The sequence below is a fragment of the Oncorhynchus keta genome, chromosome 25 (genome assembly GCF_023373465.1).
Source record: "Oncorhynchus keta strain PuntledgeMale-10-30-2019 chromosome 25, Oket_V2, whole genome shotgun sequence".
NCBI classification, from domain to species: Eukaryota; Metazoa; Chordata; class Actinopteri; order Salmoniformes; family Salmonidae; genus Oncorhynchus; species Oncorhynchus keta.
The window spans coordinates 22,155,643-22,183,142 of NC_068445.1; the positions used below are offsets into that span (position 1 = coordinate 22,155,643).

General features: G+C 44.7%; 3 protein-coding genes across 6 annotated transcripts in view; all 3 read right to left on the reverse strand.

The window, feature by feature from the left end:
• LOC118357868 (transforming acidic coiled-coil-containing protein 1-like) overlaps positions 1-15,872 on the reverse strand; it is a 38,626-nt gene extending 22,754 nt beyond the window's left edge. The window contains exon 1 of one of the 3 annotated variants that reach the window (XM_052478886.1): positions 15,630-15,872. In XM_052478886.1, the coding sequence (XP_052334846.1) occupies positions 15,630-15,694 (65 nt within the window). In that variant the 5' untranslated portion in view covers positions 15,695-15,872. Of the gene's footprint in view, positions 1-379; positions 1,142-15,629 lie in introns of those variants that run through there. The other 2 variants (XM_052478884.1, XM_052478885.1) reach the window with 2 other exon arrangements.
• LOC127911694 (uncharacterized) overlaps positions 1-27,500 on the reverse strand; it is a 100,702-nt gene that overhangs the window by 34,092 nt on the left and 39,110 nt on the right. The window contains exon 1 of one of the 2 annotated variants that reach the window (XM_052478891.1): positions 3,962-9,154. The exons of the other annotated variant lie outside the window; for it this stretch is intronic. Coding sequence (XP_052334851.1) covers positions 7,862-9,043 — 1,182 coding nt within the window. The 5' untranslated portion in view covers positions 9,044-9,154 and the 3' untranslated portion in view covers positions 3,962-7,861. Of the gene's footprint in view, positions 1-3,961; positions 9,155-27,500 lie in introns of those variants that run through there. 2 annotated transcript variants of the gene reach the window in all.
• The window catches only part of LOC118377437 (phospholipase DDHD2-like), a 36,994-nt gene continuing 30,905 nt past the window's right edge, over positions 21,412-27,500 (reverse strand). Inside the window, exons 19-20 of the mRNA XM_052478892.1 lie at positions 26,371-26,536; positions 21,412-24,812 (exon numbers count right to left, since the gene is read on the reverse strand). Coding sequence (XP_052334852.1) covers positions 24,731-24,812; positions 26,371-26,536 — 248 coding nt within the window. The 3' untranslated portion in view covers positions 21,412-24,730. The remainder of the gene's footprint in view (positions 24,813-26,370; positions 26,537-27,500) is intronic.

Sequence of the window (27,500 nt, forward strand, 5' to 3'; positions counted from 1 at the left end):
AGCAAAGAACAAGAGACCACGTCAAAACAACATCACATCTCCCTCTTTCTCTTTCTGACTCTTTCTCTCTGTCTTTTACTGCCTCTCTCCCTCTAGGTTTCTGCCTCTCCTTCCCTCTAGGTTTCTGTCTCTCTCTCCTTCCCTCTAGTTTTCTGCCTCCCTCTCCTTCCCTCTAGGTTTCTGCCCTCTCCCGCCTCTCTTTCTCTCTCTCTCTGTCTGAATAATAACAGAAAATTCCCCCAGTCATCCGGACAGGTTACTTCAGTCTGTTGATAATCTCTCTGCACGTGTACACACACAATGTCTCTCCTCTCCCTCGCATGTGTGCCAGACAGGCATCACACACACACACACACATACACACCTGTAGCCTACTTACTTTCCGCCTTCATCCTTGGTTCTGGGCCCTCCGTCCTCCTCCTCCCCTCCTCCCCGTACAGCTGACCAGGTCCATTTGGCCCACTGGACCGGAGACAGCAGAGACCCCCAGGACATCTTTATTGAGACACGCCAGGTCCACTACCACTCCTTTATACAGTACGGTTACGGTTCCACCGCTCTGGCTCTGATGATACTCCTGGTTCTAGTTCTGGTAACCTGATGGTTCTACAGTTCCATTGTCGGTTCTGCTACTCCCACACAGAGTCCAGTTCTCGTCTTCAGCTAGTGTTCTGGATCGGACTCTTTTCTTAGTTCTGCTGCTCCTCTGTGCATCAGCATCAATACACCAGAGGAGAGGAGCGGAAAGGAAAGCAGAGGGGGAGGAGGAGTGACTCACCACAGAGTATGTTTACCTCTCTCTCTTCTCCTTCTGTCTAGCTCTCTCTTTGAGCTGTTGTGTGTGTTCTTTCTCTTTGAGAGGATGTTGGTTTTATGGCATCTCTCGTTTCTCTCTTCTCTCTTCACTTCCTCCTCTTGCTCTAGTTTCCCAGCCTGCTCTTTTACATTGTTGATTTCCAGAACAAACTGTGACAGAGGCTGACAGTTCTGTGATGACGCTGTTGGTTTCTGACTCTCTGTCAGATTACAGATTAATGTAGCATCAGTAGCCTCTTCTCTTCTTCCTCTGCCTCTCTCGGTTTCTCTCTGCCTCTCTCTATCCTCCGCTCCAACTCTGAATGCTAGACCAGCAATCAGCTGGCTGCCAGACTGCTCCCTCCCCTTTCCTCTCCCCGCTCCCTCCCTCGTCTGCTCTCACTCCCACCCAAAGAGAGTTTGCCTAGCCCTCCACCCCTTCCCCCATCTCTCTCAGGCTGTTCTATTGTGAAATGGAGAGAGGCATGTTGTGAGAGGAGTGAGAAGAGAGGGAGGGTAGAAGGAAGGGGGTTAGAGAAGGAAGGGAGCAAGTTTCCTGTTTGAAAAGAGCCGTTGGATTTTTAAGAGTCAGCTGACTGTTTACACAGAGTGGTAGATCCCTAGTGTCCCAAGGAGTGGGAAAGAGAGGGAGGAAGAAGGGAGAGGAGGAGGAGGAGGAGGAGAGAGGAAGACACCTAACACAGCTAGGACGACAGGTAGTACACATGTTTCTGTCAGACCTGACCAGACACAATATAGATAGAGAGTTAGATAGATAGAGTTGATGTCGGAAGTTTACATACACTTTAGCCAAATACATTTAAACTCAGTTTTTCACAATTCCTCACATTTAATCCTAGTAAAAATCTCTGTTTTAGGTCAGTTAGGATCACCGCTTTATTTTAAGAATGTGAAATGTCAGAATAATAGTAGAGAGAATTATTTATTTCAGCTATTATTTCTTAAATCACATTCCCAGTGGGTCAGAAGTTTACATACACTCAATTAGTATTTGGTAGCATTGCCTTCAAATTGTTTAACTTGGGTCAAACGTTTCGGGTAGCCTTCCACAAGCTTCCCACAATAAGTTGGGTGAACATTGGCCCATTCCTCCTGACAGAGCTCCTGTAACTGAGTCGAGTTTGTAGGCCTCCTTGCTCGCACACACTTTTTCAGTTCTACCGACAAATTTTCTATAAGATTGAGTTCAGGGCTTTGTTATGGCCTCTCCAATACCTTGACTTTGTTGCCATTTTGCCACAAATTTGGAAGTATGCTTGGGGTCATTGTCCATTTGGAAGACCCATTTGCGAACAAGCTTTAACTTCCTGACTGATGTCTTGAGATGTTGCTTGAATATATCCACATCATTTTCAATTCCTCATGATGCCATCTATTTAGTGAAGTGCATCAGTCCCTCCCCCAGCAAAGCACCCCCACAACATGATGCTGCCACCTCCGTGCTTCACGGTTGGGATGGTGTTCTTCGGCTTGCAAGCCTCCCCCTTTTTCCACCAAACATAACGATGGTCATTATGGCCAAACAGTTATATTTTTGTTTCATCAGACCAGAGGACATTTCTCCAAATAGTACGATCTTTGTCCCCATGTGCAGTTGCAAACCGTAGTCTGTCTTTTTTATGGCGGTTTTGGAGGAGTGGCTTCTTCCTTGCTGAGCGGCCTTTCAGGTTATGTCGATATAGGACTCGTTTTACTGTGGATATAGATACTTTTGTACCTGTTTCCTCCAGCATTTTCACATGGTCCTTTGCTGTTGTTCTGGGATTGATTTGCACATTTCGCACCAAAGTATGTTCATCTCTAGGAGACAGAACGCGTCTCCTTCCTGAGCGGTATGACAGCTGAGTGGTCCCATGGTGTTTATACTTACATACTATTGTTTGTACAGATAAGCGTGGTACCTTCAGGCATTTGGAAATTGCTCCCAAGGATGAACCAGACTTGTGGAGGTCTACAATTTTTCTTTAGCTGATTTCTTTTGATTTTCCCATGATGTCAAGCAAAGAGGCACTGAGTGAAGGTAGGCCTTGAAATACATCCACAGGTACACCTCCAATTGACTCAAATCATGTCAATTAGCCTATCAGAAGCTTCTAAAGCCATGACATCATTTTCTGGAATTTTCCAAGTTGTTTAAAGGCACAGTCAACTTAGTGTATGTAAACATTTGAGCCACTGGAATTGTGATACAGTGAATTATAAGTGAAATAATCTCTCTGTAAACAATTGTTGCGAAAATGATTTTTGTCATGCACAAAGTAGATGTCCTAACTGACTTAGCAAGAAATGTGTGGAGTGGTTGAAAAATGAGTTCTTATGACTCCAACCTAAGTGTATGTAAACTTCCGACTTCAACTGTAGATAGATAGATAGATAGATAGATAGATAGATAGATAGATAGATAGATCAATCTATCTCTATAACATTAACAACATTCAGTTTGCTACTGCTGTATTTGTTCCACTGACTCTTCTATCCTCATAATTACAGTTTACTACATCTGTCACATCAAAACAAATCCAACTAAAACATTTAGTTCATCTCATGAATAGACAACAACCATCCTTACAACCCTCCAGACCTGTTCTCTCTATAGTGGTTTGTCAACCATATGGAAACTCTCTCTTTCCCATCTCTGCAGACACACACACACAACATGAACCACACATGCACACACACATGAATATATACACCCACAAGCCTGAAGGGTGCTCATGATGGCTTACATAACTCACAAAATGCGCACACACAGACACACTCACACTGACACACAGCACTGAATACCACATGTCGTGACAAAAATCTGACTAACAACCATCCCAATCACTGAAACACATACAGTGGGGCAAAAAAGTTCTCCCACTTAAAAAGATGAGAGAGGCCTGTAATGTTCATCATAGGTACACTTCAACTATGACAGACAAAATGAGAGAAAAAAATCCAGAAAATCACATTGTAGGATTTTTAATGAATTTATTTGCAAATTATGGTGGAAAATAAGTATTTGGTCACCTACAAACAAGCAAGATTTCTGTCTCTCACAGACCTGTAACTTCTTCTTTAAGAGGCTCCTCTGTCCTCCACTCGTTACCTGTATTAATGGCACTTGAACTTGTTATCAGTATAAAAGACACCGGTCCCCAACCTCAAACAGTCACACTCCAAACTCCACTATGGCCAAGACCAAAGAGCTGTCAAAGGACACCAGAAACAAAATTGTAGACCTGCACCAGGCTGGCAAGACTGAATCTGCAATAGGTAAGCAGCTTGGTTTGAAGAAATCAACTGTGGGAGCAATTATTAGGAAATGGAAGACATACAAGACCACTGATAATCTTCCTCGATCTGGGGCTCCACGCAAGATCTCACCCCGTGGGGTCAAAATGATCATAAGAACGGTGAGCAAAAATCCCAGAACCACACGGGGGGACCTAGTGAATGACCTGCAGAGAGCTGGGACCAAAGTAACAAAGCCTACCATCAGTAACACACTACGCCGCCAGGGACTCAAATCCTGCAGTGCCAGATGTGTCCCCCTGCTTAAGCCAGTACACGTCCATGCCCATCTGAAGTTTGCTAGAGAGCATTTGGATGAACCAGAAGAAGATTGGGAGAATGTCATTTGGTCAGATGAAACCAAAATATAACTTTTTGGTAAAAACTCAACCTGTTGTGTTTGGAGGACAAAGAATGCTGAGTTGCATCCAAAGAACACCATACCTACTGTGAAGCATGGGGGTGGAAATATCATGCTTTGGGGCTGTTTTTCTGCAAAGGGACCAGGATGACTGATCCGTGTAAAGGAAAGAATGAATGGGGCCATGTATCGTGAGATTTTGAATCCTACAATTTTTTTATTTTTTTATTTCACCTTTATTTAACCAGGTAGGCTAGTTGAGAACAAGTTCTCATTTGCAACTGCGACCTGGCCAAGATAAAGCATAGCAGTGTGAACAGACAACACAGAGTTACACATGGAGTAAACAATTAGCAAGTCAATAACACAGTAGAAAAAAAATGGGCAGTCTATATACAATGTGTGCAAAAGGCATGAGGAGGTAGGCGAATAATACAATTTTGCAGATTAACACTGGAGTGATAAATGATCAGATGGTCATGTACAGGTAGAGATATTGGTGTGCAAAAGAGCAGGAAAGTAAATAAATAAAAACAGTATAAAAACAGTATGGGAATGAGGTAGGTGAAAATGGGTGAGCTATTTACCTATAGACTATGTACAGCTGCAGCGATCGGTTAGCTGCTCGGATAGCTGATGTTTGAAGTTGGTGAGGGAGATAAAAGAGGGAGATAAAAGTCTCCAACCAGTCACAGGCAGCAGAGTACTGGAACGAAAGGCGGCCAAATGAGGTGTTGGCTTTAGGGATGATCAGTGAGATACACCTGCTGGAGCGCGTGCTACGGATGGGTGTTGCCATCGTGACCAGTGAACTGAGATAAGGCGGAGCTTTACCTAGCATGGACTTGTAGATGACCTGGAGCCAGTGGGTCTGGCGACGGATATGTAGTGAGGGCCAGCCGACTAGAGCATACAAGTCGCAGTGGTGGGTGGTATAAGGTGCTTTAGTGACAAAACGGATGGCACTGTGATAGACTGCATCCAGTTTGCTGAGTAGAGTGTTGGAAGCCATTTTGTAGATGACATCGCCGAAGTCGAGGATCGGTAGGATAGTCAGTTTTACTAGGGTAAGCTTGGCAGCGTGAGTGAAGGAGGCTTTGTTGCGGAATAGAAAGCCGACTCTTGATTTGATTTTTGATTGGAGATGTTTGATGTGAGTCTGGAAGGAGAGTTTGCAGTCTAGCCAGACACCTAGGTACTTATAGATGTCCACATATTCAAGGTCGGATCCATCCAGGGTGGTGATGCTAGTCGGGCATGCGGGTGCAGACAGCGATCGGTTGAAAAGCATGCATTTGGTTTTACTCGCGTTTAAGAGCAGTTGGAGGCCACGGAAGGAGTGCTGTATGGCATTGAAGCTCGTTTGGAGATTTGATAGCACAGTGTCCAATGACGGGCCGAAAGTAATATAATATAATATAATATAATATAATAATAGGCCACAGGGAATCGCCCGCAGCAAGAGCAACATCATTGATATATACAGAGAAAAGAGTCGGCCCGAGAATAAGTGGCTAGTGATATATTTACATAATTTCCCATCAATTCCCATTATTAAAGTGGCTGGAGTTGAGTCAGTGTCAGTGTCAGTGTGTTGGCAGCAGCCACTCAATGTTAGTGGTGGCTGTTTAACAGTCTGATGGCCTTGAGATAGAAGCTGTTTTTCAGTCTCTCGGCCCCAGCTTTGATGCACCTGTACTGACCTCGCCTTCTGGATGATAGCGGGGTGAACAGGCAGTGGCTCGGGTGGTTGTTGTCCTTGATTATCTTTATGGCCTTCCTGTAACATCGGGTGGTGTAGGTGTCCTGGAGGGCAGGTAGTTTGCCCCCGGTGATGCGTTGTGCAGACCTCACTACCCTCTGGAGTGCCTTACGGTTGTGGGCGGAGCAGTTGCCGTACCAGGCAGTGATACAGCCCGCCAGGATGCTCTCGATTGTGCATCTGTAGAAGTTTGTGAGTGCTTTTGGTGACAAGCCGAATTTCTTCAGCCTCCTGAGGTTGAAGAGGCGCTGCTGCGCCTTCTTCACGATGCTGTCTGTGTGAGTGGACCAATTCAGTTTGTCTGTGATGTGTATGCTGAGGAACTTAAAACTTGCTACCCTCTCCACTACTGTTCCATCGATGTGGATATGGGGGTGTTCCCTCTGCTGTTTCCTGAAGTCCACAATCATCTCCTTCATTTTGTTGACGTTGAGTGTGAGGTTATTTTCCTGACACCACACTCCGAGGGCCCTCACCTCCACCCTGTAGGCCGTCTCGTCGTTGTTGGTGATTTAGCCTACCATTGTTGTGTCGTCCGCAACCTTGATGATTGAGTTGGAGGCGTGCGTGGCCACGCAGTCGTGGGTGAACAGGGAGTACAGGAGAGGGCTCAGAACGCACCCTTGTGGGGCCCCAGTGTTGAGGATCAGCGGGGTGGAGATGTTGTTGCCTACCCTCACCACCTGGGGGCGGCCCGTCAGGGAGTCCAGTACCCAGTTGAGCACTGTGGAAGAGCGGAGCGAGGGATGGATAGAGAGAGGAAACAGTTGACAGCTTCTCTTTTATCTCTAATTTCATGTCTTTACTCTGCTCTCTTCTGCTCAGACGTGATCAGCAAGATGGAGAACCCACAAAGACACACAGAGGGTAACCTCTCTCCCTCTGACACCTTCTCTGTCTCAACCTCTCTCAGACCAAACCCCACTGTAGACCTTTGAGAAAGAGAGAGGAAGGGCAGAAGAGAGCGCGAGGGTGGGTACCGCGTATTCTGTATATTTTGGTAGGACTTTTTGTCATGTCTATCAGGAATGCCTGGCATAGCATTCCCTCCCCTCTCTATTGTCTGCTGTCTGTGGCAGGCAGGACAGACCTGTTGGGGGAGCTATTCAACCGTTTTTATCACAGCCTTCACATCCCTTATCACCATGTCAACACCCTCTCTCTACATCTGTATAGACCAGGGTCCACTCACACTAGCCTGGTCAAGCAGACACACGTTTTGTTTCAGAATGTGAGCTATTGCGAACTCAGGCTGGTTTCACAAGGCTACACCCAGACAACATGTGGGATAAACAGTCCACTTTAAACACAAGCACACGTACGCATGCACACACAAACACAGTTAGGTCTGACAGAGCGGAGGTTGAGAGTGCCTTGACTCACAGGCAGGAAAATGTGCAGAGGAAAGGAAAGAGAAGGAGATGAAGAGATGACAGAGTGAAAGAAAGAATAGTCAGGTCTTACGTAACTCCTTTCCTTGCATCCAGAAATAGATCAGCACACATGGAACCCTGGCGGAGCCATACTCTAGTCTAGAACCCATGCAGTCTGGAACACACTGAGACTTCACACTGACACTTCTAGAACAACACCAAAGGTCTAACTCCATGAAGCTTCACAGAGCTTAAACCAAACAGAGGCTGTTTCTATAGAGTAAAGAAGGATATTAGAATTCTAACAGACATACAGCCAGTCACATTTATGACTATAGATGACTTCAGCTTCCCTGAGTAAACACAGAGGGTAACATTCCCTGAGTAAACACAGAGGGTAACATTCCCTGAGTAAACACAGACGGTAACATTCCCTGAGAAAACACAGAGGGTAATATTCCCTGAGTAAACACAGAGGGTAACATTCCCTGAGTAAACACAGAGGGTAACATTCCCTGAGTAAACACAGAGGGTAACATTCCCTGAGTAAACACAGAGGGTAATATTCCCTGAGTAAACACAGAGGGTAATATTCCCTGAGTAAACACAGAGGGTAACATTCCCTGAGTAAACACAGAGGGTAACATTCCCTGAGTAAACACAGATGGTAACATTCCCTGAGTAAACACAGACGGTAACATTCCCTGAGTAAACACAGAGGGTAACATTCCCTGAGTAAACACAGAGGGTAACATTCCCTGAGTAAACACAGACGGTAACATTCCCTGGGTAAACACAGAGGGTAACATTCCCTGAGTAAACACAGATGGTAACATTCCCTGAGTAAACACAGAGGGTAACATTCCCTGAGTAAACACAGACGGTAACATTCCCTGGGTAAACACAGAGGGTAACATTCCCTGAGTAAACACAGATGGTAACATTCCCTGGGTAAACACAGAGGGTAACATTCCCTGAGTAAACACAGAGGGTAATATTCCCTGAGTAAACACAGACGGTAACATTCCCTGAGTAAACACAGATGGTAACATTCCCTGAGTAAACACAGAGGGTAACATTCCCTGAGTAAACACAGAGGGTAACATTCCCTGAGTAAACACAGACGGTAACATTCCCTGGGTAAACACAGAGGGTAACATTCCCTGAGTAAACACAGGGGGTAACATTCCCTGAGTAAACACAGAGGGTAACATTCCCTGAGTAAACACAGAGGGTAACATTCCCTGAGTAAACACAGGGGGTAACATTCCCTGAGTAAACACGGGGTAACATTCCCTGAGTAAACACAGAGGGTAACATTCCCTGATTAAACACAGAGGGTAACATTCCCTGAGTAAACACAGAAGGTAACATTCCCTGAGTAAACACAGAGGGTAACATTCCCTGAGTAAACACAGATGGTAACATTCCCTGTGTCTGGAAGTCTGACCACATCCTAACCCTATCCCCCAGACAACTAGCAGACTAGTGTGTGTGTGTGTGTTGTGTACGTGCGAACAGCCTGGTCTATCATCCCTTTTCATTTAATTAAGATGTGACTGAAAGTGACAGGTGTGTGTGTGTGTGTGGTTAGGAGCTAAATATAACTAGTATGATAAACATTCATTGTAGCCACATGAGGAATGATATACCGTATGAGATAATTGAGCAGGCTAGGACACACAGATGGGGATTACCAAAAGCGTTTTAATCCCTTCCATGACTCTGAATGATGATCTGAACAGTAAATGTGTCTTTCCTATAATAACAGGCCTGCCTGGTGAAGCCGTGGCACTGAGACAAAAACAGGTTCAACAACCCCATCTGGTGGTCACTAGAAGTCAACATATCTCTCCTTCTGGGCAAGTAGGCCTACATACTATAATGTAGTGGTGAACCACAGCATTGGTGATACAGTCCCTCCAGTCTAAGGCCATACATACCTAAACACTGAGCACCTTACAGCACCCTAACAGTTGTATTCATGGTTTGATCACAAAACACAACACTCAAACTGTCCATGTGAACTTATGGTGGATACACATGAATGTTGTCTGTCTTGTGCAGGAGCAGAGCTCCTTCTAATGGTGATCAGTGGTCTCTGACCAGGTCCAGTCTCTAACTGTCAGTCTGGAGGAGAGGCTCTGTTTTAGTCAGACAGAAACACACAGGAATGAGAGAGAAAATCACTGTTTAGAGTGCTAAGTACACCCACCCTCTGTCTCTCTGAGTCCCCCTCTGTCCCTCTCTGTCCCTACGAGTCCCTCTCTGTCTCTGTCTCTCTCTCAGTACCTCTCAGTCTCTCTATGTCTCTCTCAGTCCCCCTCAGGCAGTACTAACCATGTTTGAAATTTGAATACTGTTGTACAACTCTGTTCTGAATGCAGTAATGCTTTAACCTAGTTTCTCCCATGCGTGTGTATGTGCGTGTACGTGTGTGTAGAGCATCATCATGACGGGTGTTTAAATATAAATGACTATTGTCGGCATGGTTACAAGTAACCAGGCCAGCTGACATTACATCATCATCCTGGGGATGTAGTCTGAAGTGCATTGCATCATCTTGTACTCCAACAACAGCCCTTGTAATTGTGCTAGATGGTGAGAGAAAGAGAGAGAGAGCGAGGGAGGGAGGGAGGGAGGGAAAGAGGGAGAGAGAGAGAGAGAGAGAGAGGGAGGGACAGAGAGGGAGAAAGAGAAAAAAGAGGGAGGGACAGAGAGAGGGAGAGAGAGACATGAGTAGGAAAGACAAGTGCAGATAGTGCTACAATCAGTCCTTTGATGGTGAATTTGGGAGGCATCCCCGAGATAGTTTGCAGATAACTAACATCTGCACATTTAATTTAGGCCCCAGAAAACACACACTGACACACAAATGATAGATGAAAGGATCAGTACAACCTCTACTACACAGAGGTCTAGACATATTATCTTGAAAGATTAAGGACACCTGCTCTTTCCATGACTTAGACTGACCAGGTGAAAACTATGATCCCTTATTGATGTCACTTTTTAAATCCACTTCAGATCAGTGTAGATGACGGGGAAGAGACAGGTTAAAGAAAGATTTTTAAGCCTTAAGACAATTGATATACGGATTGCGTATGTGTGCCATTCAGAGGGTGAATGGGAAGGACAAACAATTTACAGTACATTCGGAAAGTATTCAGACCCCTTCACTCTTCCACATTTTGTTACGTTACAGCCTTATTGATTAAAAATATTTTCCCCCCCTCAATCTGTGTGTGTGTGTGTGTGTGTGTGTGTGTTTTGAGGTGTCAGTGTAAGTGTGTGTGAGTGTCTGGTTAGAGTCCAGTGTGTGTGATTAGTCGTTGCAAAAGAACTAGTGCAAAAAGGGTCAATGCAGGTAGTTTGGGTAGCCATTTAATTAGCTATTTAGCAGTCTTGCTGTTCAAGATCCTGTTGGTTCTAGACTTGGTGCATTGGTACACTTGCCATGCAGAGAGCATAGTCTGTGGCTTAGGTGGCTGGAGTCTTTGACAATTTATGCTTCCTCTGACACCGCCTGGTATAGAGGTCATGGATGGCCTGGGAACTCAGCCCCAGTGATATACTGGGCCTTACGTACTACCCTATAGCGCTTTGCAGTCGGATGCCAAGCAGTTGCATACTAAGCGGTGATGCAGCCAATCAAGATGCTCTCAATGGTGCAGCTGTATAACTTTTTGAGGACCTGATGCCCCATGGAGGAGGAGTGGTGGGGGGCGATGAGGGGAGGGGGATGAAGAAATTAGGAGTCAGATTTCTGTTCCACTTAAAAATGATGAAGAGGCATTGTGTGTTTGGACCATGATTGATCCTTAGTGATGTTAACTTGAAGCTCTCAACCCGCTCCACTACAGCCCCCTCGTGTGAATTGGAGTGTCCTCGGCCCTCCCTTTTCTGTAGTCCATGATCAGCTCCTTTGTCTTGCTTACGTTGACGGAGAAGCTGTTGTCCTGGCACCACACTGCCAGGTCTCTGATCTCCTCCTTGTAGGCTGTCTCACCGTCGTCGGTGATCAGGCCTACCATTGGCATGTCGTCTGCAAACTTAATGATGGCGTTGGAATCGTGTGTGGCCACGTAGTCATGGGTGAACATGAAGTAAAGGTGGAAACTAAGCATGCACCCCTGAGGGGCCCGCATGTTGAGGGTCAGCGTGGTGGATGTGTTGTTGCCTACCCTCACCACCTGGGGGAAGCCGTTAGGGAGTCCAGGATCCAGTTGCAGAGGGAGGTGTTCAGTCCCAGGGACCTTAGCTTAGTGATGAGCTTTGAGGGCACTATGATGTTGAATGCTGAGCTGTAGTCAATGAACAGCATTCTTACATTGGTGTTCCTTTTGGGAAAGGCAGTGTGGAGTGCAATAGAGAGTACATCTGTTGATCTGTTGGGCCGTATGCGAAATGGATTGGGTCCAGGGTGTCTGGGATGATGGTGTTGATGTGAGCCATGATAAGACTTTCAATGCATTTCATGGTTACAGATGTGAGTGCTACATGGCGAAAGTAATTTAGACAGTTTACCTTGCCGTTCTTGGGCATAGGGACTATGGTGGTCTGCTTGAAACATGTAGGTATAGTATTACAGACTGGATCAGGGAGAGGTTGAAAATGTCAGCGTACGCGTCCTGGTAATCCGTCTGGCCCTGTGGCCTTGGGAATGTTAACCTGGTTAAAAGGTCTTACTCACATCAGCTACAGAGAGCGTGATCACAGAGTTATCTGGAACAGCTGGTTCTCTCACGCATGGTTCAGTGTTGCTTGCCTCGAAGTGAGCCTAGAAGGCATTTAGCTTGTGTCACTGGCCAGCTCGTGGCTGGGTTTCCCTTTGTAATCCGTGAATTTGCAAGCCCTGCCACATCCGACGAGCTCAGAGCCGGTGTTGTAGCATCAGATCTTAGTCCTGTATTCACGCTTTGCCTGTTTGATGGTTCGTCGGAGGGCTTAGCGGGAGTACTTATAAATGTCTGGGTTAGGGTCCCACTCCTTGAAAGTGTCAGCTCTAGCCTTTAGCTCAGTGTGGATGTTGCCTGTAATCCATGGCTTCTGGTAGGGATATGTACGTAGGTCACTGTGGAGACTTAAAAGTGCATCGACGATGTAATGAAGCCGGTGACTGATGTGGTAAACTCCTCAATGCCATCAGATGAAACCCGGAACATTCCTAAATTCCCACTTCCTAATTGCGCGTCTCACTGGTACTTCAATATGGTCCAATTCACAAACCTAACAATAAAAAGCTTTGCCATCCCTACTGACTCTGATCTGGCAGACTAACTAAAACCAAATACTGTGTTTGTAAACTATGTCTGTGTGCCCGTTTGTTCGTAAATGTAAAAACAAGAACATTATGTCACCTGGTTTGCTTCATATAAGGAATTTGATGTATAGCATTTTTTTTTTTTTTACTCAAGTTTGACAATTGCGTACTTTCCCCATTACTGTACTTAAGTACATTTAAAACCAGATACTTTTAGACTTTACTCAAGTAGAATTTTACTGGGTGACTTTTCAATTTTCATTTCCATTAAGGTTTTTATCTTTACTTTTCCTCAAGTCTGACAATTCAGTACTTTTTCCACCACTGTGTGTACACCATTGTTTGGGGGAATTATGTACCCTGTGTGTCCCTGTATTGCTACACACAATATTCTGGTGTCTGTCTGTCCCTCTGTCCCTCCTCTCTGTCAGTCTGTCCTTTCACCAGACAGAAGCCACTCGTCAGTAAAAGGCACATTACAGTCTGCTTAGAGTTTACCAAAGGGCACCTAAAGGACTCCCAGACCATGAGAAACAAGATTCTCTGTCCTGATGAAACCAAGATTGAGCTCTTTGGCCTGAATGCCAAGTGTCACGTCTGGAGGAAACCTGGCACCATCCCTAAGGTGAAGCATTGTGTTGGCAGCATCATGCTGTGGGGATGTTTTCAGCGGCAGGAACTGGGAGACTAGTCAGGATCAAGGGAAAGACCAACGGTGCAAGATACAGAGAGATCCTTGATGAAAACCTGCTCCAGAGAGCTCAGGACCTCAGACTGAGGCAAAGGTTCACCTTCCAACAGGACAACGAATCTAAGCACACATCCAAGACAATGCAGGAGTGGCTTCGGGAAAAGTCTCTGAATGTCCTTGAGTGGCTCAACCAGAGCCCTGACTTGAACCCCATCGAACATCTCTGGAGAGACCTGAAAATAAGTGTGCAGCAACGCTCCCTATTCAACCTGACAGAGCTTGAGAGGATCTGCAAAGAAGAGTGGGAAAAACTCAGACTGAGGCAAAGGTTCACCTTCCAACAGGACAACGACCCTAAGCACACAGCTAAGACAATGCAGCAGTGGCTTCAGGACAAGTCTCTGAATGTCCTTGAGTGGCCCATCTAGAGCCCGGACATAAACCAGACCGAACATCTCTGGAGAGACCTGAAAATAGCTGTGCAGATACGCTCCCCATCCAACCTGACAGAGCTTGAGAGGATCTGCAGAGAAGAATGGGAGAAACTCCCCAAATACAGGTTTGCCAAGCTTGTAGCGTCATACCCAAGAAGACTCGAGGCTGTAATCGCTGCTAAAGGTGCTTCAGCAAAATACTGAGTAAAGGGTCTGAATACTTATGTCAATGGGATTTTTCAGTCTTTTAGTTTTTGTAGATTTGCAAAAATGTTGTCATTATGGGGTATTGTGTGTAGATTGAGGGGGGAAAACAATTAAATCAATTTTAAAATAAGGCTGTAATGTAACAAAATGTAGAAAAAGTGAAGGGGTCTGAATACTTTCCGAATGCACTGTAAAATCAGCCAAACAAAGGCGGCTCTGTCTGTAGTCTTTCCTCTGATTTTATGAGGGCTCCAGCTAACAGATGAAGTCTCAGATCCAAGTCTCAGAGCCACTCAGGGATTCAGGCTGTAAAATACCTTACAGTTTCACTACTCTGGGTAATTCAGTGTCAATCAGAATGACCTCCACTGTAAACAACTGCTGTGGAACATAACAACACCACTAATACATCCAGTGGTACTAATGAGTCACCGTGACAACAGGATGGTTAGAGCAGAGCAGCATCATGGTTTGACTGGGTAGTGTGTGTGTGGGTTACTAAAGGGAAAGTGATGAAGTGTAAAAGGATTAGCAGATCATTAACATGGTACTGATCCACTGGGTCCTACTTGGAGAAAGAAAGGACTGGCTGATATGTTACCATGGATTTTTGAGTGAGTAAGTGAGTGAGTGAGTGAGTGAGTGAGTGAGTGAGTGAGTGAGTGAGTGAGTGAGTGAGTGAGTGAGTGAGTGAGTGAGATAAATAACAACCAGATCTTTTATCACATAAGACCATAATTAAGGGACTCAACCACACATCAATACCAGAGATAATGCAGAAAAGGCTATATTGACAGAAAATATTGTTACTGAATTTACACCCCACTATTGGGTTTCTTATGTACACATCTAGAACATTGTTTCTATCTTTCTCCCTAACATGTATTTGTAATTGAACTGCCTTTCATTAAACACTGTGTAGTATCATATAATTCAATTTTAGCTTTAACAATAAATGTTTTTGCTTGTTGCTTCTCTGCAAGACATCTTACTTCACAAGGGTTGAAGTACAAAACTGTGAATCCAGCAGCTGTTAGTGGTCAGGTGTGCCTCTGTCAGAAGTGTGTCTGTCAGTAAACATTTGATTAGCCTCTACTAATGATCCTAATGACCTGTTCTCTCCTTCCCCTGTTCTAAAATTAAATAATTTACATTTACATGCTCACAGGACAGGAAAAATATCAATTTGGATAGAGTGCGCTAAAAGAGACACGCCAGTCGCTTTGAATAAGTCATAACACACACACACACACACACACACACACACACACACACACACACACACACACACACACACACACACACACACACACACACACACACACACACACACACACACACACACACACACACACACACACACACACACACACACACACACACACACACACACACACACACACACACACACACTGTAACAGTGATAGGGGGGTGTAGTCTACTCACATGCTGCTCTTCTTCCTGGGGGAGCCAAAGGAGTTCTTTCTGTGCTGACTGGGGGAGCCCCCCATGGCAACGCTGGGTGTGTGGTGTGTGTGTGTTGTATCTTGTTCAAAGCGACCGGCTAGTCTTTTTTAGAGCGCTTTCTCCATATTCCCACTCTTCCAAAATAGTAGAATCCCGGTGATGAAGGCACAGCCTCTATAGACTCTTCTCATTTAACACACTGCATCTCTCTTTCTCTCTCTCATCTAGGCTGAATGGTCTAGCAGCCCAGGAGCCCTGATCACATGTCAACTACTACACCAGTCCCTGCCCCTCTCCCTATCCTCTCCCTCCTTCTAACCCCTCCTCTCCCTCCTTCTAACCCTTCCTCTCCCTCTCCTCTCCCTCCTTCTAACCCCTCCTCTCCCTCTCCTCTCCCTCCTTCTTACCCCTCCTCTCCCTCTCCTCTCCCTCCTTCTAACCCCTCCTCTCCCTCTTTCCCTCTCCTCTCCCTCCTTCTAACCCCTCCTCTCCCTCTTTCCCTCTCCTCTCCCTCCTTCTAACCCCTCCTCTCCCTCTCCTCTCCCTCCTTCTAACCCCTCCTCTCCCTCTTTCCATCTCCTCTCCCTCCTTCTAACCCCTCTCTCTCTCTATCTGCTTCTATCTCACCATCCCTCCTGTACAGTTCAAATTACAGTCACTTGTCAGGAATTACAGAGATTCTCTAGAGAAAGACAGTGAATAGGGGAGAGAAAGAGAGAGAGAGAGAGAGAGAGAGAGAGAGAGAGAGAGAGAGAGAGAGAGAGAGAGAGAGAGAGAGAGAGAGAGAGAGAGAGAGAGAGAGAGAGAGAGAGAGAGAGAGAGAGAGAGAGAGAGAGAGAGAGAAAGTGGGAAGGAGGGGGTAGTGTTAAAGGCCACTAAGTTCTGGGAATGAGGGCGGGGGAGGATAGCTTGGCAGAGGGGAGGGGGATGGGGAGGTGTGGCTAGCCTGGTATGGGTGAGGGTACTGTCCGGAGGGAGTCTCGGCCGTATTTTTAGTCGCTGAACAACAGACAGAGATGGGAGGAGGGAGAGGGGGGTGGTGAGATGAGAGAGAGAGCAGAATTAGGACGATACCCGCTAATGATCAAAATCTAGAAAATATACATTAAATTCGCAACCACCTAGATGGAAGCGATTCCCAAACCTTCCATAACATAGCCATCCCCTACAGAGAGATGAATCTAGAGAAAAGTCCCCTCGGCAAGCTGGTCCTGAGGCTCTGTTCACAAATACAAACAGAGCCCCAGGACAGCAACACAAATAGACCCAACCAATTCATGAGAAAACAAAAGATAATTACTTGACACATTGGAAAGAAATAACTGAAAAACAGAGCACACTGGAATGCTATTTGGCCCTTAAAACAGTGTACATAGTGGCAGAATACCTGACCACTGTGACTGACCCAAAACTAAGGAAAACTTTGACTATGTACAGATTCAGTGAATATAGCCTTGTTATTGAGAAAGGCCGCCGTTAGCAGACCTGGCTCTCAAGAGAAGACAGGTTATGTGCACACTGTCCACAAACTGAGCTTTACTTCCTAACCTACTGCCAAATGTATGATCATATAAGAGACACACATTTCCCTCAGATTACACAGACTCAAAGAATTAGAAAATCAAATCACATTTTGATAAACTCCCATATCGGTTAGGTGAAATACAACAGTGTGTCATCACAGCAGCAATATTTGCGACGTGTTGCAACAAAAAAAGGGCAACCAGTGAATAACAAACACCATTGTAAATAGTAAATTACAACCCATATTTATTTTGGTTCAAGTCCAAGAGATCTTGGTTCAAGTCCAGGCTCTGTCGCAGCTGGCCGCGACCGGGAGACACATGGGGCGATGCACAGTCCGGGTTAGGGGAGGGTTTGGCCGGCAGGGGTGTTCTTGTCCCATCGCGCACTAGCGACTCCTGTGGCGGGCCAGGCGCAAAGCTCGCACGGATTTTTCTCTGAACCATATATATGCCATTTAGCAGACGCTTTTATCCAAAGCGACTTACAGTCATGTGTGCATACATTCTACGTATGGGTGGTCCCAGGAATCGAACCCACTACCGTGGCGTTACAAGCGCCATGCTCTACCAACTGAGCTACAGAAGGACCACTTGCGGCTCGCTTCCGGGTTGTGTCAAAAAGCAGTGTGACGCTTCGTTGGGTTGTGTTTCGGAGGATGCACGGCTCTTGACCTTCACCTCTCCTGAGTCCGTACAGGAGTTGCAGCGATGGGACAAGACTGTAACTACCAATTGGATACCTCGAAATTGGGGAGAAAAGGGGTAATAAAAAATGTATATATATTTAAATTTAACACAGGCTGCAGTGAGCTCTACGATAGTGACGAACCCGGAACAAAACATGAGGTTGAAGAAGACAAAAGAACTCGAACAATCCAATGCTGTACTGTATCTAAGAAGGTGAATTTAAGTAGGATCAGTAGGATCATCCTAGGATCATTCTCTTCAAATCATCATCGCCTACAACTCCTGTACGGACTCAGAAGAGGTGAAGGTCACCGCTCTGGGATCATCGACACGGCTGATTAGCTGTCCACTCTTCCAGAACGAGTGCAAGTAAACAGACAACTAATAATGACATTGTGACCTCTTGTGGACAATCAGAGACTTACACCTGAGAACGAAGGAGAACGCCGTCCGAAGGAGAAGGCCCAATCAACCCTCCTCACAAAGCGGAACCCTTTCCACGAATGCCTGGGCCCAACAGAGATACCCGACGAAGACCTTCAACATGTACAGTGGGGCAAAAAAATATTTAGTCAGCCACCAATTGTGCAAGTTCTCCCACTTAAAAAGATGAGAGAGGCCTGTAATTTTCATCATAGGTACACTTCAACTATGACAGACAAAATGAGAGAAAAAATCCAGAAAATAAGATTGTAGGATTTTTAATGAATTTATTTGCAAATTATGGTGGAAAATAAGTATCTGTATTCATAGTCATGTAAAAATCAGAGATTAGGGCCTAATGAATTTAAGTAAATTTACTGATTTCCTTAAATGAACTGTAAAATCTTTGAAATTGTTGCATGTTGTGTTTATATTTTTGTTCAGTGCAGATGGTTGAGTACTGGGCCCCCAATGTCTCTGTTGCTTAGGAAACACATCCATCCTCCTTTCCTTTATGTGAAGCCTGACCCCCAACTGGAGAGATGAGGAACTGCAACTCTACTCATAAACCCGGCAGCCCTTAACACTGCTTCATGTCAACTGTTGTGTTGTTGAATGAAAGAAGTTGTCCTAGTTCTCATTTAACTCTCTTTAATAATAACTAACAGTCAGACAGGTTTCACAGTTCACCGCCATTCTTATAACATGTAGTTAATCCCTGTGAACCCCGGCTCCCACACACAAAGACCAGCAGTAGCATGTGAATATCGTTGCAGTGGATGAGATGCTGATAAACTAACTCTGAACTTTCCTCTGAACGTTCCTCTAGACATTGGGCAGCAGTGGGTACATGTTTGCCTCCTGGTAAGGCTCAGATACACATTCCTCTGGTCTCTCTGGCAGGTATTCCCTCAGCTGGGGTGGAGCATGCAGAGCACCCCTGATCTGGCGTGAGAAACTACAATAACCCTAACCAAAGGGTCAGGTGCAAGAAGGACTATAAACCACTGACACATGCTTCCTTATCAAAACATGATTCATGAAGTCTAATATTTTTCTAAACACATATACAGTCGTGGCCAAAAGTTTTGAGAATGACACAAATATAAATTTTCACAAAGTCTGCTGCCTTAGTTTGTATGATAGCAATTTGTATATACTCCAGAATGTTATGAAGAGTGATCAGATGAATTGCAATTAATTGCAAAGTCCCTCTTTGCCATGCAAATGAACTGAATTCCCCAAAAACATTTCCACTGCATTTCAGCCCTGCCACAAAAGGACCAGCTGACATCATGTCAGTGATTCTCTCGTTAACACAGGTGTGAGTGTTGACGAGGACAAGGCTTGAGATCAGTCTGTCATGCTGATTGAGTTCGAATAACAGACTGGAAACTTCAAAAGGAGGGTGGTGCTTGGAATCATTGTTCTTCCTCTGTCAACCATTGTTACCTGCAAGGAAATACGTGCCGTCATCATTGCTTTGCACAAAAAGGGCTTCACAGGCAAGGATATTGCTGCCAGTAAGTTTGCACCTTGTCACGCCCTGGTCGAAGTATTTTGTGTTTTTCTTCATGTATTTGGTCAGGCCAGGGTGTGACATTGGTTTTTGTATGTGGTGTGTAGCTTAGTGGGATTGTAGCTTAGTGGGGTGTTCTAGGAGAGTCTATGGCTGTCTGAAGTGATTCTCAATCAGAGGCAGTTGTTTATCGTTGTCTCTGATTGGGAACCATATTTAGGCAGCCATATTCTTTGGTTGTATTGTGGGTGATTGTCCTGAGTGTCTTGATGTCCTTGTGCTGTGTTAGTTGACACAAGTATAGGCTGTTTTCGGTTTTCGTTTCGTTTATTGTTTTGTAGTGTTTGTGTTTATTCGTGTTTACGTTGTGTTTAAATAAACATGGATCGCGATCGACACGCTGCAGTTTGGTCCGACTCTCCTTCACCATATGAAAACCGTGACACACCTAAATCAACCATTTATCGGATCATCAAGAACTTCAAGGAGAACGGTTCAATTGTTGTGAAGAATGCTTCAGGGCGCTCAAGAAAGTCCAGCAAGCGCCAGCACCATCTCCTAAAGTTGATTCAGCTGTGGGATCGGGGCACCACCAGTACAGAGCTTGCTCAGGAATGGCAGCAGGCAGGTGTGAGTGCATCTCAGTGAGGCGAAGACTTTTGGAGGATGGCCTGGTGTCAAGAAGGGCAGCAAAGAAGCCACTTCTCTCCAGGAAAAACATCAGGGACAGACTGATATTCTGCAAAAGGTACAGGGATTAGACTGATGAGGCCTGGGGTAAAGTAATTTTCTCTGATGAATCCCCTTTCCGATTGTTTGGGGCATCTGGAAAAAAGCTTATCCAGAGAAGACAAGGTGTGCACTACCATCAGTCCTGTGTCATGCCAACAGTAAAGCATCCTGAGACCATTCATGTGTGGGGTTGCTTCTCAGCCATGAATAAAGAATGGTACCAACACATCCTCCAAGAGCAACTCCCAACCATCCAGGAACAGTTTGGTGATGAACAATGCCTTTTCCAGCATGATGGAGCACCTTGCCATAAGGCAAAAGAGATAACTAAGTGGCTCGGGGAACAAAACATCAATATTTTGGGTCCATGGCCAGGAAGCTCCCCAGACCTTAATCCCATTGAGAACTTATGGTCAATCCTCAAGAGGCGGGTGGACAAACAAAAACCCACAAATTCTGACAAACTCCAAGCATTGATTATGCAAGAATGGGCTGCCATCAGTCAGGATGTGGCCTAGAAGTTAATTGACAGCATGCCAGGGCGGATTGCTGAAGTCTTGAAAAAGACAGGTCAACACTGCAAATATTGACTCTTTGCATCAACTTCATGTAATTGTCAATAAATGCCTTTGACACTTATGAAATGATTGTAATTATACTTCACTATTCCATAGTAACATCTGACAAAAATATCTAAAGACACTGAAGCAGCAGACTTTGTGCAATTTAATATTTGTGTCATTCTCAAAACTTTTGGCCACGACTGTATATGGTTCTTAGTCTCTGTAAGATTCAATTGTAAACCAGTTTATATGAATAAGTCAATCCGATAGCCTGTCAAACAATGAAATAAAAAACACTTGTGACAAAAAGACTCTTTTAAAGTTTTATTACGACATAAACAATATGTAAGCACACTGTATAGCCTATGTATGGTACTGTGGTTGAATAAAATAAAAAAATTGGTAACATGACAGGTTTAATGCATTACGATGCTATATGACCTCCTTATAAACATCTTATCTCATAATAATCCTGACTAAAGTACAACCATTGAGTCAGTAAAACTATTATAATAAGACATAATAAGGGCTCATACATGCTTATATCAAGTATTAAAGTATACTTGTCAGCTTACATTAAATGTCATTAATATTATATTTTGGGGGGCGGTTTGAATATACAATGTCACTAAGTGCAAAACTTGAGGTTAACAGAACAAAATACATCATTCAGGAGTGAAGCAGAGAGGATGAGTGCTCACAAAGCAGGGTCTAGGGGTCAGAGGGATATCTCACACAGCACATTTTAAGCAGGGAGTCAAGCTGCCTAATCAGAACCACAAAGCCTCTTCTGTGGTTGTAGAATGATTAGAAAACTAAGATCTATTGTTCAGCTAGGTCCTGTCCAGGGCGTTTACATGTGGCTTGCTGTCGCAGTAAGCCACACCTAACACCCTGGACCAAAGCTATTGTTCTCCCCTCTGCTGACAGAGCTAGCTGGAGTGAGGAGGTCCATGGTCTGATTGGACCGCAGTGATGATTCATGCCATGTTAAAGGACTGCAGGTTTGTTGCTGGTTGACTGACAGTGAAACCAGTGTCAGTGATACAGTAGGGACAGAAATGATTGGCACCCTTGATAAAGATTACAATTACAATTCAAATACTGAGCTATATTGTATAATCAAAAAAAGGGAAATTATATTATTATAATAATTAGGTGGGTGCTTATATGTGTCATATTTCACACATGTACAAATGTAATAATAATATGTTTTTATCTAAAAAAAGATATGGGTCAAAAGCATTGACACCCGTTTTCAACACCTTACTAGGTGAGTATTAAGGCATTGAGACTTTTTCTAAAATGTTTTATCTGATTGGAGGCTACATGGGGAGGGATCTTAGGCCATTCCTCCATACATAATCTTTCCAGATCCTGCATATCATTCATCTTCTCTTATGGACTGCTCCCTTCAATTCAAACCACAGGTTATCAATGAGATTTAAACCTGGAGACTGAGATGGCCATTGCAAAATGTTGATTTTGTGGTCAATTAACCATTTTGTTAATCTCATAAAGCCTTTTAGAAAAAGGCTCAGTGCCATTATCGTCGCAAGGTGAGGTATTGAAAACAGGGGTATCCCAAGCATCGTCTGGAGTGGTGTAAAGCTCACCGCCATTGGACTCAGTGGAAACGTTCTCTGGAGTGTTGAATCACGCTTCGCCATCTGGCAGTCCAACTGGTGAATCTAGGTTTGGCGGATGACAGGAGAACACTACCTGCCCCAATGCATAGTGCCAACTGTAACGTTTGGTGGAGGAGGAATAATGGTCTGGGGCTGTTTTTCCATAGTTCAGGCTAGTACCAGTGAAAGGAAATCTTAACGCTACAGCATAAAATGACACTAGACGATTCTGTGCTTCCAACTTGGTGGCAACAGTTTGGGGGAGGCCCTTTCCTGTTTCAGCATGACAATGTCCCCGTGCACAAAGCAACGTCCATGCAGAATGGTTTGTTGAGATCGGTGTGGAAGAACTTGACTGGCCTGCACAGAGCCCTGACCTCAAACCCCATCGAACACATTTGGGATGAATTGGAACGCCGCCTGCTAGCCAGGCCTAATCGCCCAACATCAGTGCCCGTAATGCCCGTGGCTGAATAGAAGCAAGTCCCCGCAGAAATGTTCCAACATCTCGTGGAAAGCCTTCCCAGAAAAGTGGAGGCTGTTATAAGAGCAAAGGGGGGAACCAACTCAACTCCATATTAACGCACATGATTTGGGAATGAGATGTTCGACGAGCAAAATTGGCCCTAACCACAGTTTAAAGAGGTTGGTTGGCACACACCAGGGGGGGGGTGATTTACACACACACTCATAGAAAGAAAAGAACCCTGTCCCTTTTCTCCCCTCATACATACCTTCCTCTAAGATAAGTACTTGGAGGAAAAATGTCTTGTCAGTTCCATTAAAGATATATCATGTTATTTTCTACAATAATTTTAATACTTAGCTTTTACATGATACAAATAAATCAAAAAATTTAATTATCTATAGTCAGTCAGTTCATCTAGAGAGGAGTGAGATTATCAGAACATCACATTGCACTGGAATTATGGGTGGAGTACTTTTTATGGTAACACTTTACTTAAGAGCGACGTGCAGCCTTCATATGCAGCCTTCATATGCAGCCTTCATATGCAGCCTTCATATGCAGCCTTCATATGCATGACGGAAAGAGTTGTAATGCCCTTTATACAATGCTTTTCTAAGCCTTAAGCAGCACCTAAGTAAAGTGATACCTTTTTGGTAGTCAAGTACTTACTGATACGTACTGGTATACAACCTTCTGGAGACATGCACCAAACACACAGGAGAGGAATCATCATCCTGCATGATCTGTCGTTGTAAATGTATTATAGGACACGTCAAGTCTAAGACCAAGTAAAAAGAAATGACCTGAAAATAACATATATAAAAGTTATGATCCAGACATGATCAAACAGGATCTGATTCTTTAGAAACACACACGTTAAATGCAGTCTGCCCCTTCAACAGGAGGATCCAGCGGCTCAAACCCAGATCCTTCAGTGTGGTTTTAGGAAAATGGAAAACCAGTCACTATGGTTCTCCCATAGAGATGGGTAGAGGGCTCACTTGGATAGTATTCAATGTTGCTGCCCATGTGGTCACAGGACGAGAAATTTCAGAGATTGAAATGCACTATAGAGCTCATCTCCAATGGGTTCTCCAGTCCTCTTCATGTCAGCTAGGACAGGTTTGGTTCTTCACGGAGCACTTCTCTGTCACACCCTTGACACACACACACTCAGAGGCAGACGCCATATGTCCGAGGAGGTGACTTAACGGTTTTGTGAGGCTCAGACACAAGGAATTCTGGGAGAGAGCAGTGGCTGCATGTCCTTTTTCATGTTGCTTTCATTACATTTTAGTAACTTATAAATAACGCTCTGTGTATGTATAAAGACTTTATAGCCCTCTCTGTGTGTTTATAAAGCCTTTAAAACTCTGTGGTTACTCAATATTTATATCTCTGTGTTTTTACTGACTTACTTGCCTTACTCCTTTCAGCTCCTAATAAAGCAAAGGGCCTCATTGGTGCATCTCCACGGAATTCATGTGTTGTTATGAAGCCTCTATACCGGTCTCTGTGTTTATAAAGCCTTTGTTATTGCTGTGGTTGCTCAAAGGCCACACCCAGTTTGTCGTAGATCTCCTTTAGCAGCAGCAGAGCAGTGTCCTCAGACTCCCTACACACACAGGAGAGACAAAAGAGTGACTTACTTGTGTGTATGTACTGACATGAATAGTGCATTTGGAAAGTATTCAGACCCCTTCCCCTTTTACACATTTTGTTACGTTACAGCCTTATTCTACAATTGATTAAATAAATAAAACATCTCATCAATCTACACACAATACCCAATAATGACAATTATAATATTTTCAAATGAATTAAAAAATATTTTATTTACATTAGTATTCAGACCATTTGCTATGAGACTCGAAATTGAGCTCAGGTGCATCCTGTTTCGATTGATCATCCTTGAGATGTTTCTACATCTTGATTGGAAGACACCTGTGGTCAATTCAATTGTTTGGACATGATTTGGAAAGGTACACTTGTCTATATAAAGGTCCCACTGTTGACAGTGAATGTCAGAGCAAAAACCAAGCCATGAGGTCAAAGGAATTGTCCGTAGAGCTCCGAGACAGGATTGGGTCGAGGCCCAGATCTGGGGAAGGGTACCAAACAATTTCTGCAGCATTCAAGGTCCCCAAGAACACAGTGGCCTCCATTATTCTTTTTAGAGCTGGCTGCCAGGCCAAACTGAGCAATCGGGGGAGAAGGGACTTGGTCAGGAAGGTGATAACCATCTCTGCAGCACTCCACCAATCAGACCTTTATGGTAGTGGCCAGACGGAAGCCACTCGTCAGTAAAAAAAAAGGCACATGACAGCCCGCTTGGAGTTTGCCAAAATGCACCTAAAGAATCTCAGACAATGAGAAACAAGATTCTCTGGTGAAACCAAGACTGAACTCTTTGGCCTGAATGCCAAGCATCACGTCTGTAGGAAACTTGGCACCATCCCTATGGTGAAGCATGCTGGTGGCAGCATCATACTGTTGGGATATTTTTAAGTGGCAGGGACTGGGACACTAGTCAGGATCGAAGGAAAGATGAACGGTGCAAAGTACAGAGAGATCCTTGATGAAAACCTGCTCCAGAGCACGCAGGACCTCAGACTGGGTCGAAGGTTCACCTTCCAGCAGGACAACGACCCTAAGCACACACCCAATACAATGCAGGAGTGGCCCAGTCAGAGCCCAGACTTGAACCCGATCTAACATCTCTGGAGAGACCTGAAAACAGCTGTGCAGCGACACTCCCCACCCAACCTGACAGAGCTTGAGAGGATCTGCAGAGAAGAATGGGAGAAACTCCCCAAATACAGGTGTGCCAAGCTTGTAGCGTCATACTCAAGAAGACTCGAAGCTGTAATCGCTGCTAAAGGTGCTTCAACATAGTACTGAGTAAAGGGTCAGAATATTTATGTATTTTTTTTATAAATTAGCAAAAATTTCAATAAACCTTTTTTTGCTTTGTCATTATGAGGTATTGTGTGTAGATTGATAAGGGAAGAAATATATATACATTTTAGAATAAGGCTGTTACGTAACAAAATGTGGAACATGTCAAGGTGTCATTGGCATCAGCTAATGGGGATCCTAATAAATCCCCAAAATCTAAAGGTATTAGCATTACACACACACAAGGACACGCACACACACACACAGGTACTGACCAGTAGCAGAGGTGGGACTGGATGGCAAACAGATATTCGTTGAAACTCTCAATGGGCGCCTCCTGCAGTACATAGTCTATCCTCCGCCCTCCATTCAGCATCCCCACCTTCACCTGACGCCCCTTGTCCTCCGCCGACCCTGGAGACTCCACCTCTTCATGCACACCTGCAGGGTCAGAGATGGACCAATCACACAGAGGCAGACGGACTCCTATGTCCAGTCCAGAAACAACTCCTAGCCCTTACTTGCCATTTGCAGATATGAAAGGACTGGGAAATAAAATCCTAAAAGATGCCGGCTCCACCTAGACTTCTAATTAATAGGATTAGTGAAGTTTCTGCCATTTTGCACATACAAATCTGCAGATGATGAAGCTACCTGGGAATGACAAGTGTTTCTGGGCCAGGTAAGTGACTCCTGTTTGAAGGACAGATATCGAAGGGGAGGGGAGATTGCTAGAAATTGTGGAGTGAGAGTTCAGTGGGCGAGGGGAGTTAGAGAGTTGAATGTGCATAGGGAGTGAACGAGTAGAGTTTGTGAGAGGAGTTAGTGAGTGGGGTTAAAGAAAAATAAAGCTGAGCTTCAGGAAGCAGCAGCCACAAGTCAGGCAGTCTATCAAGGCACTGGGAGAGGCCATGTGCATGGGGGAGGGGCCAGGTGCATGGGGGAGGGGCCAGGTGCATAGGGGAGGGGCCAGGTGCATGGGGGAGGGGACAGGTGCATGGGGGAGGGGACAGGTGCATGGGGGAGGGGACAGGTGCATGGGGGAAGGGGCTCAGAGATAACAGGGCAACAGGTGAGATATGCTAAGAAGAGAGTGTTTAAAAGGCTTGATATGCTGAGAGAAGAGGGAGGATAATAACACTACTGAAGAGCGTGAGCTGTGAGACACTGCATCAACAGAAAACATCCAAGGTAAGATGGATACTTTCCTGAAGACAGTTAATGCTATCGATTTAACCACACTATGTCTAGTTTCTTTATCTAGCTTTAAAATCAGTCCATAGATATAACTGAAATATTATTGTAACTAGACTGTCAGAAAATACTGCTTTAGCTAGTAGTAGCCTTAAAATAAATGCTTTGAGGCCCATATCAGGCTTCAATTTCCAGGTAGCTAAGGGACTCT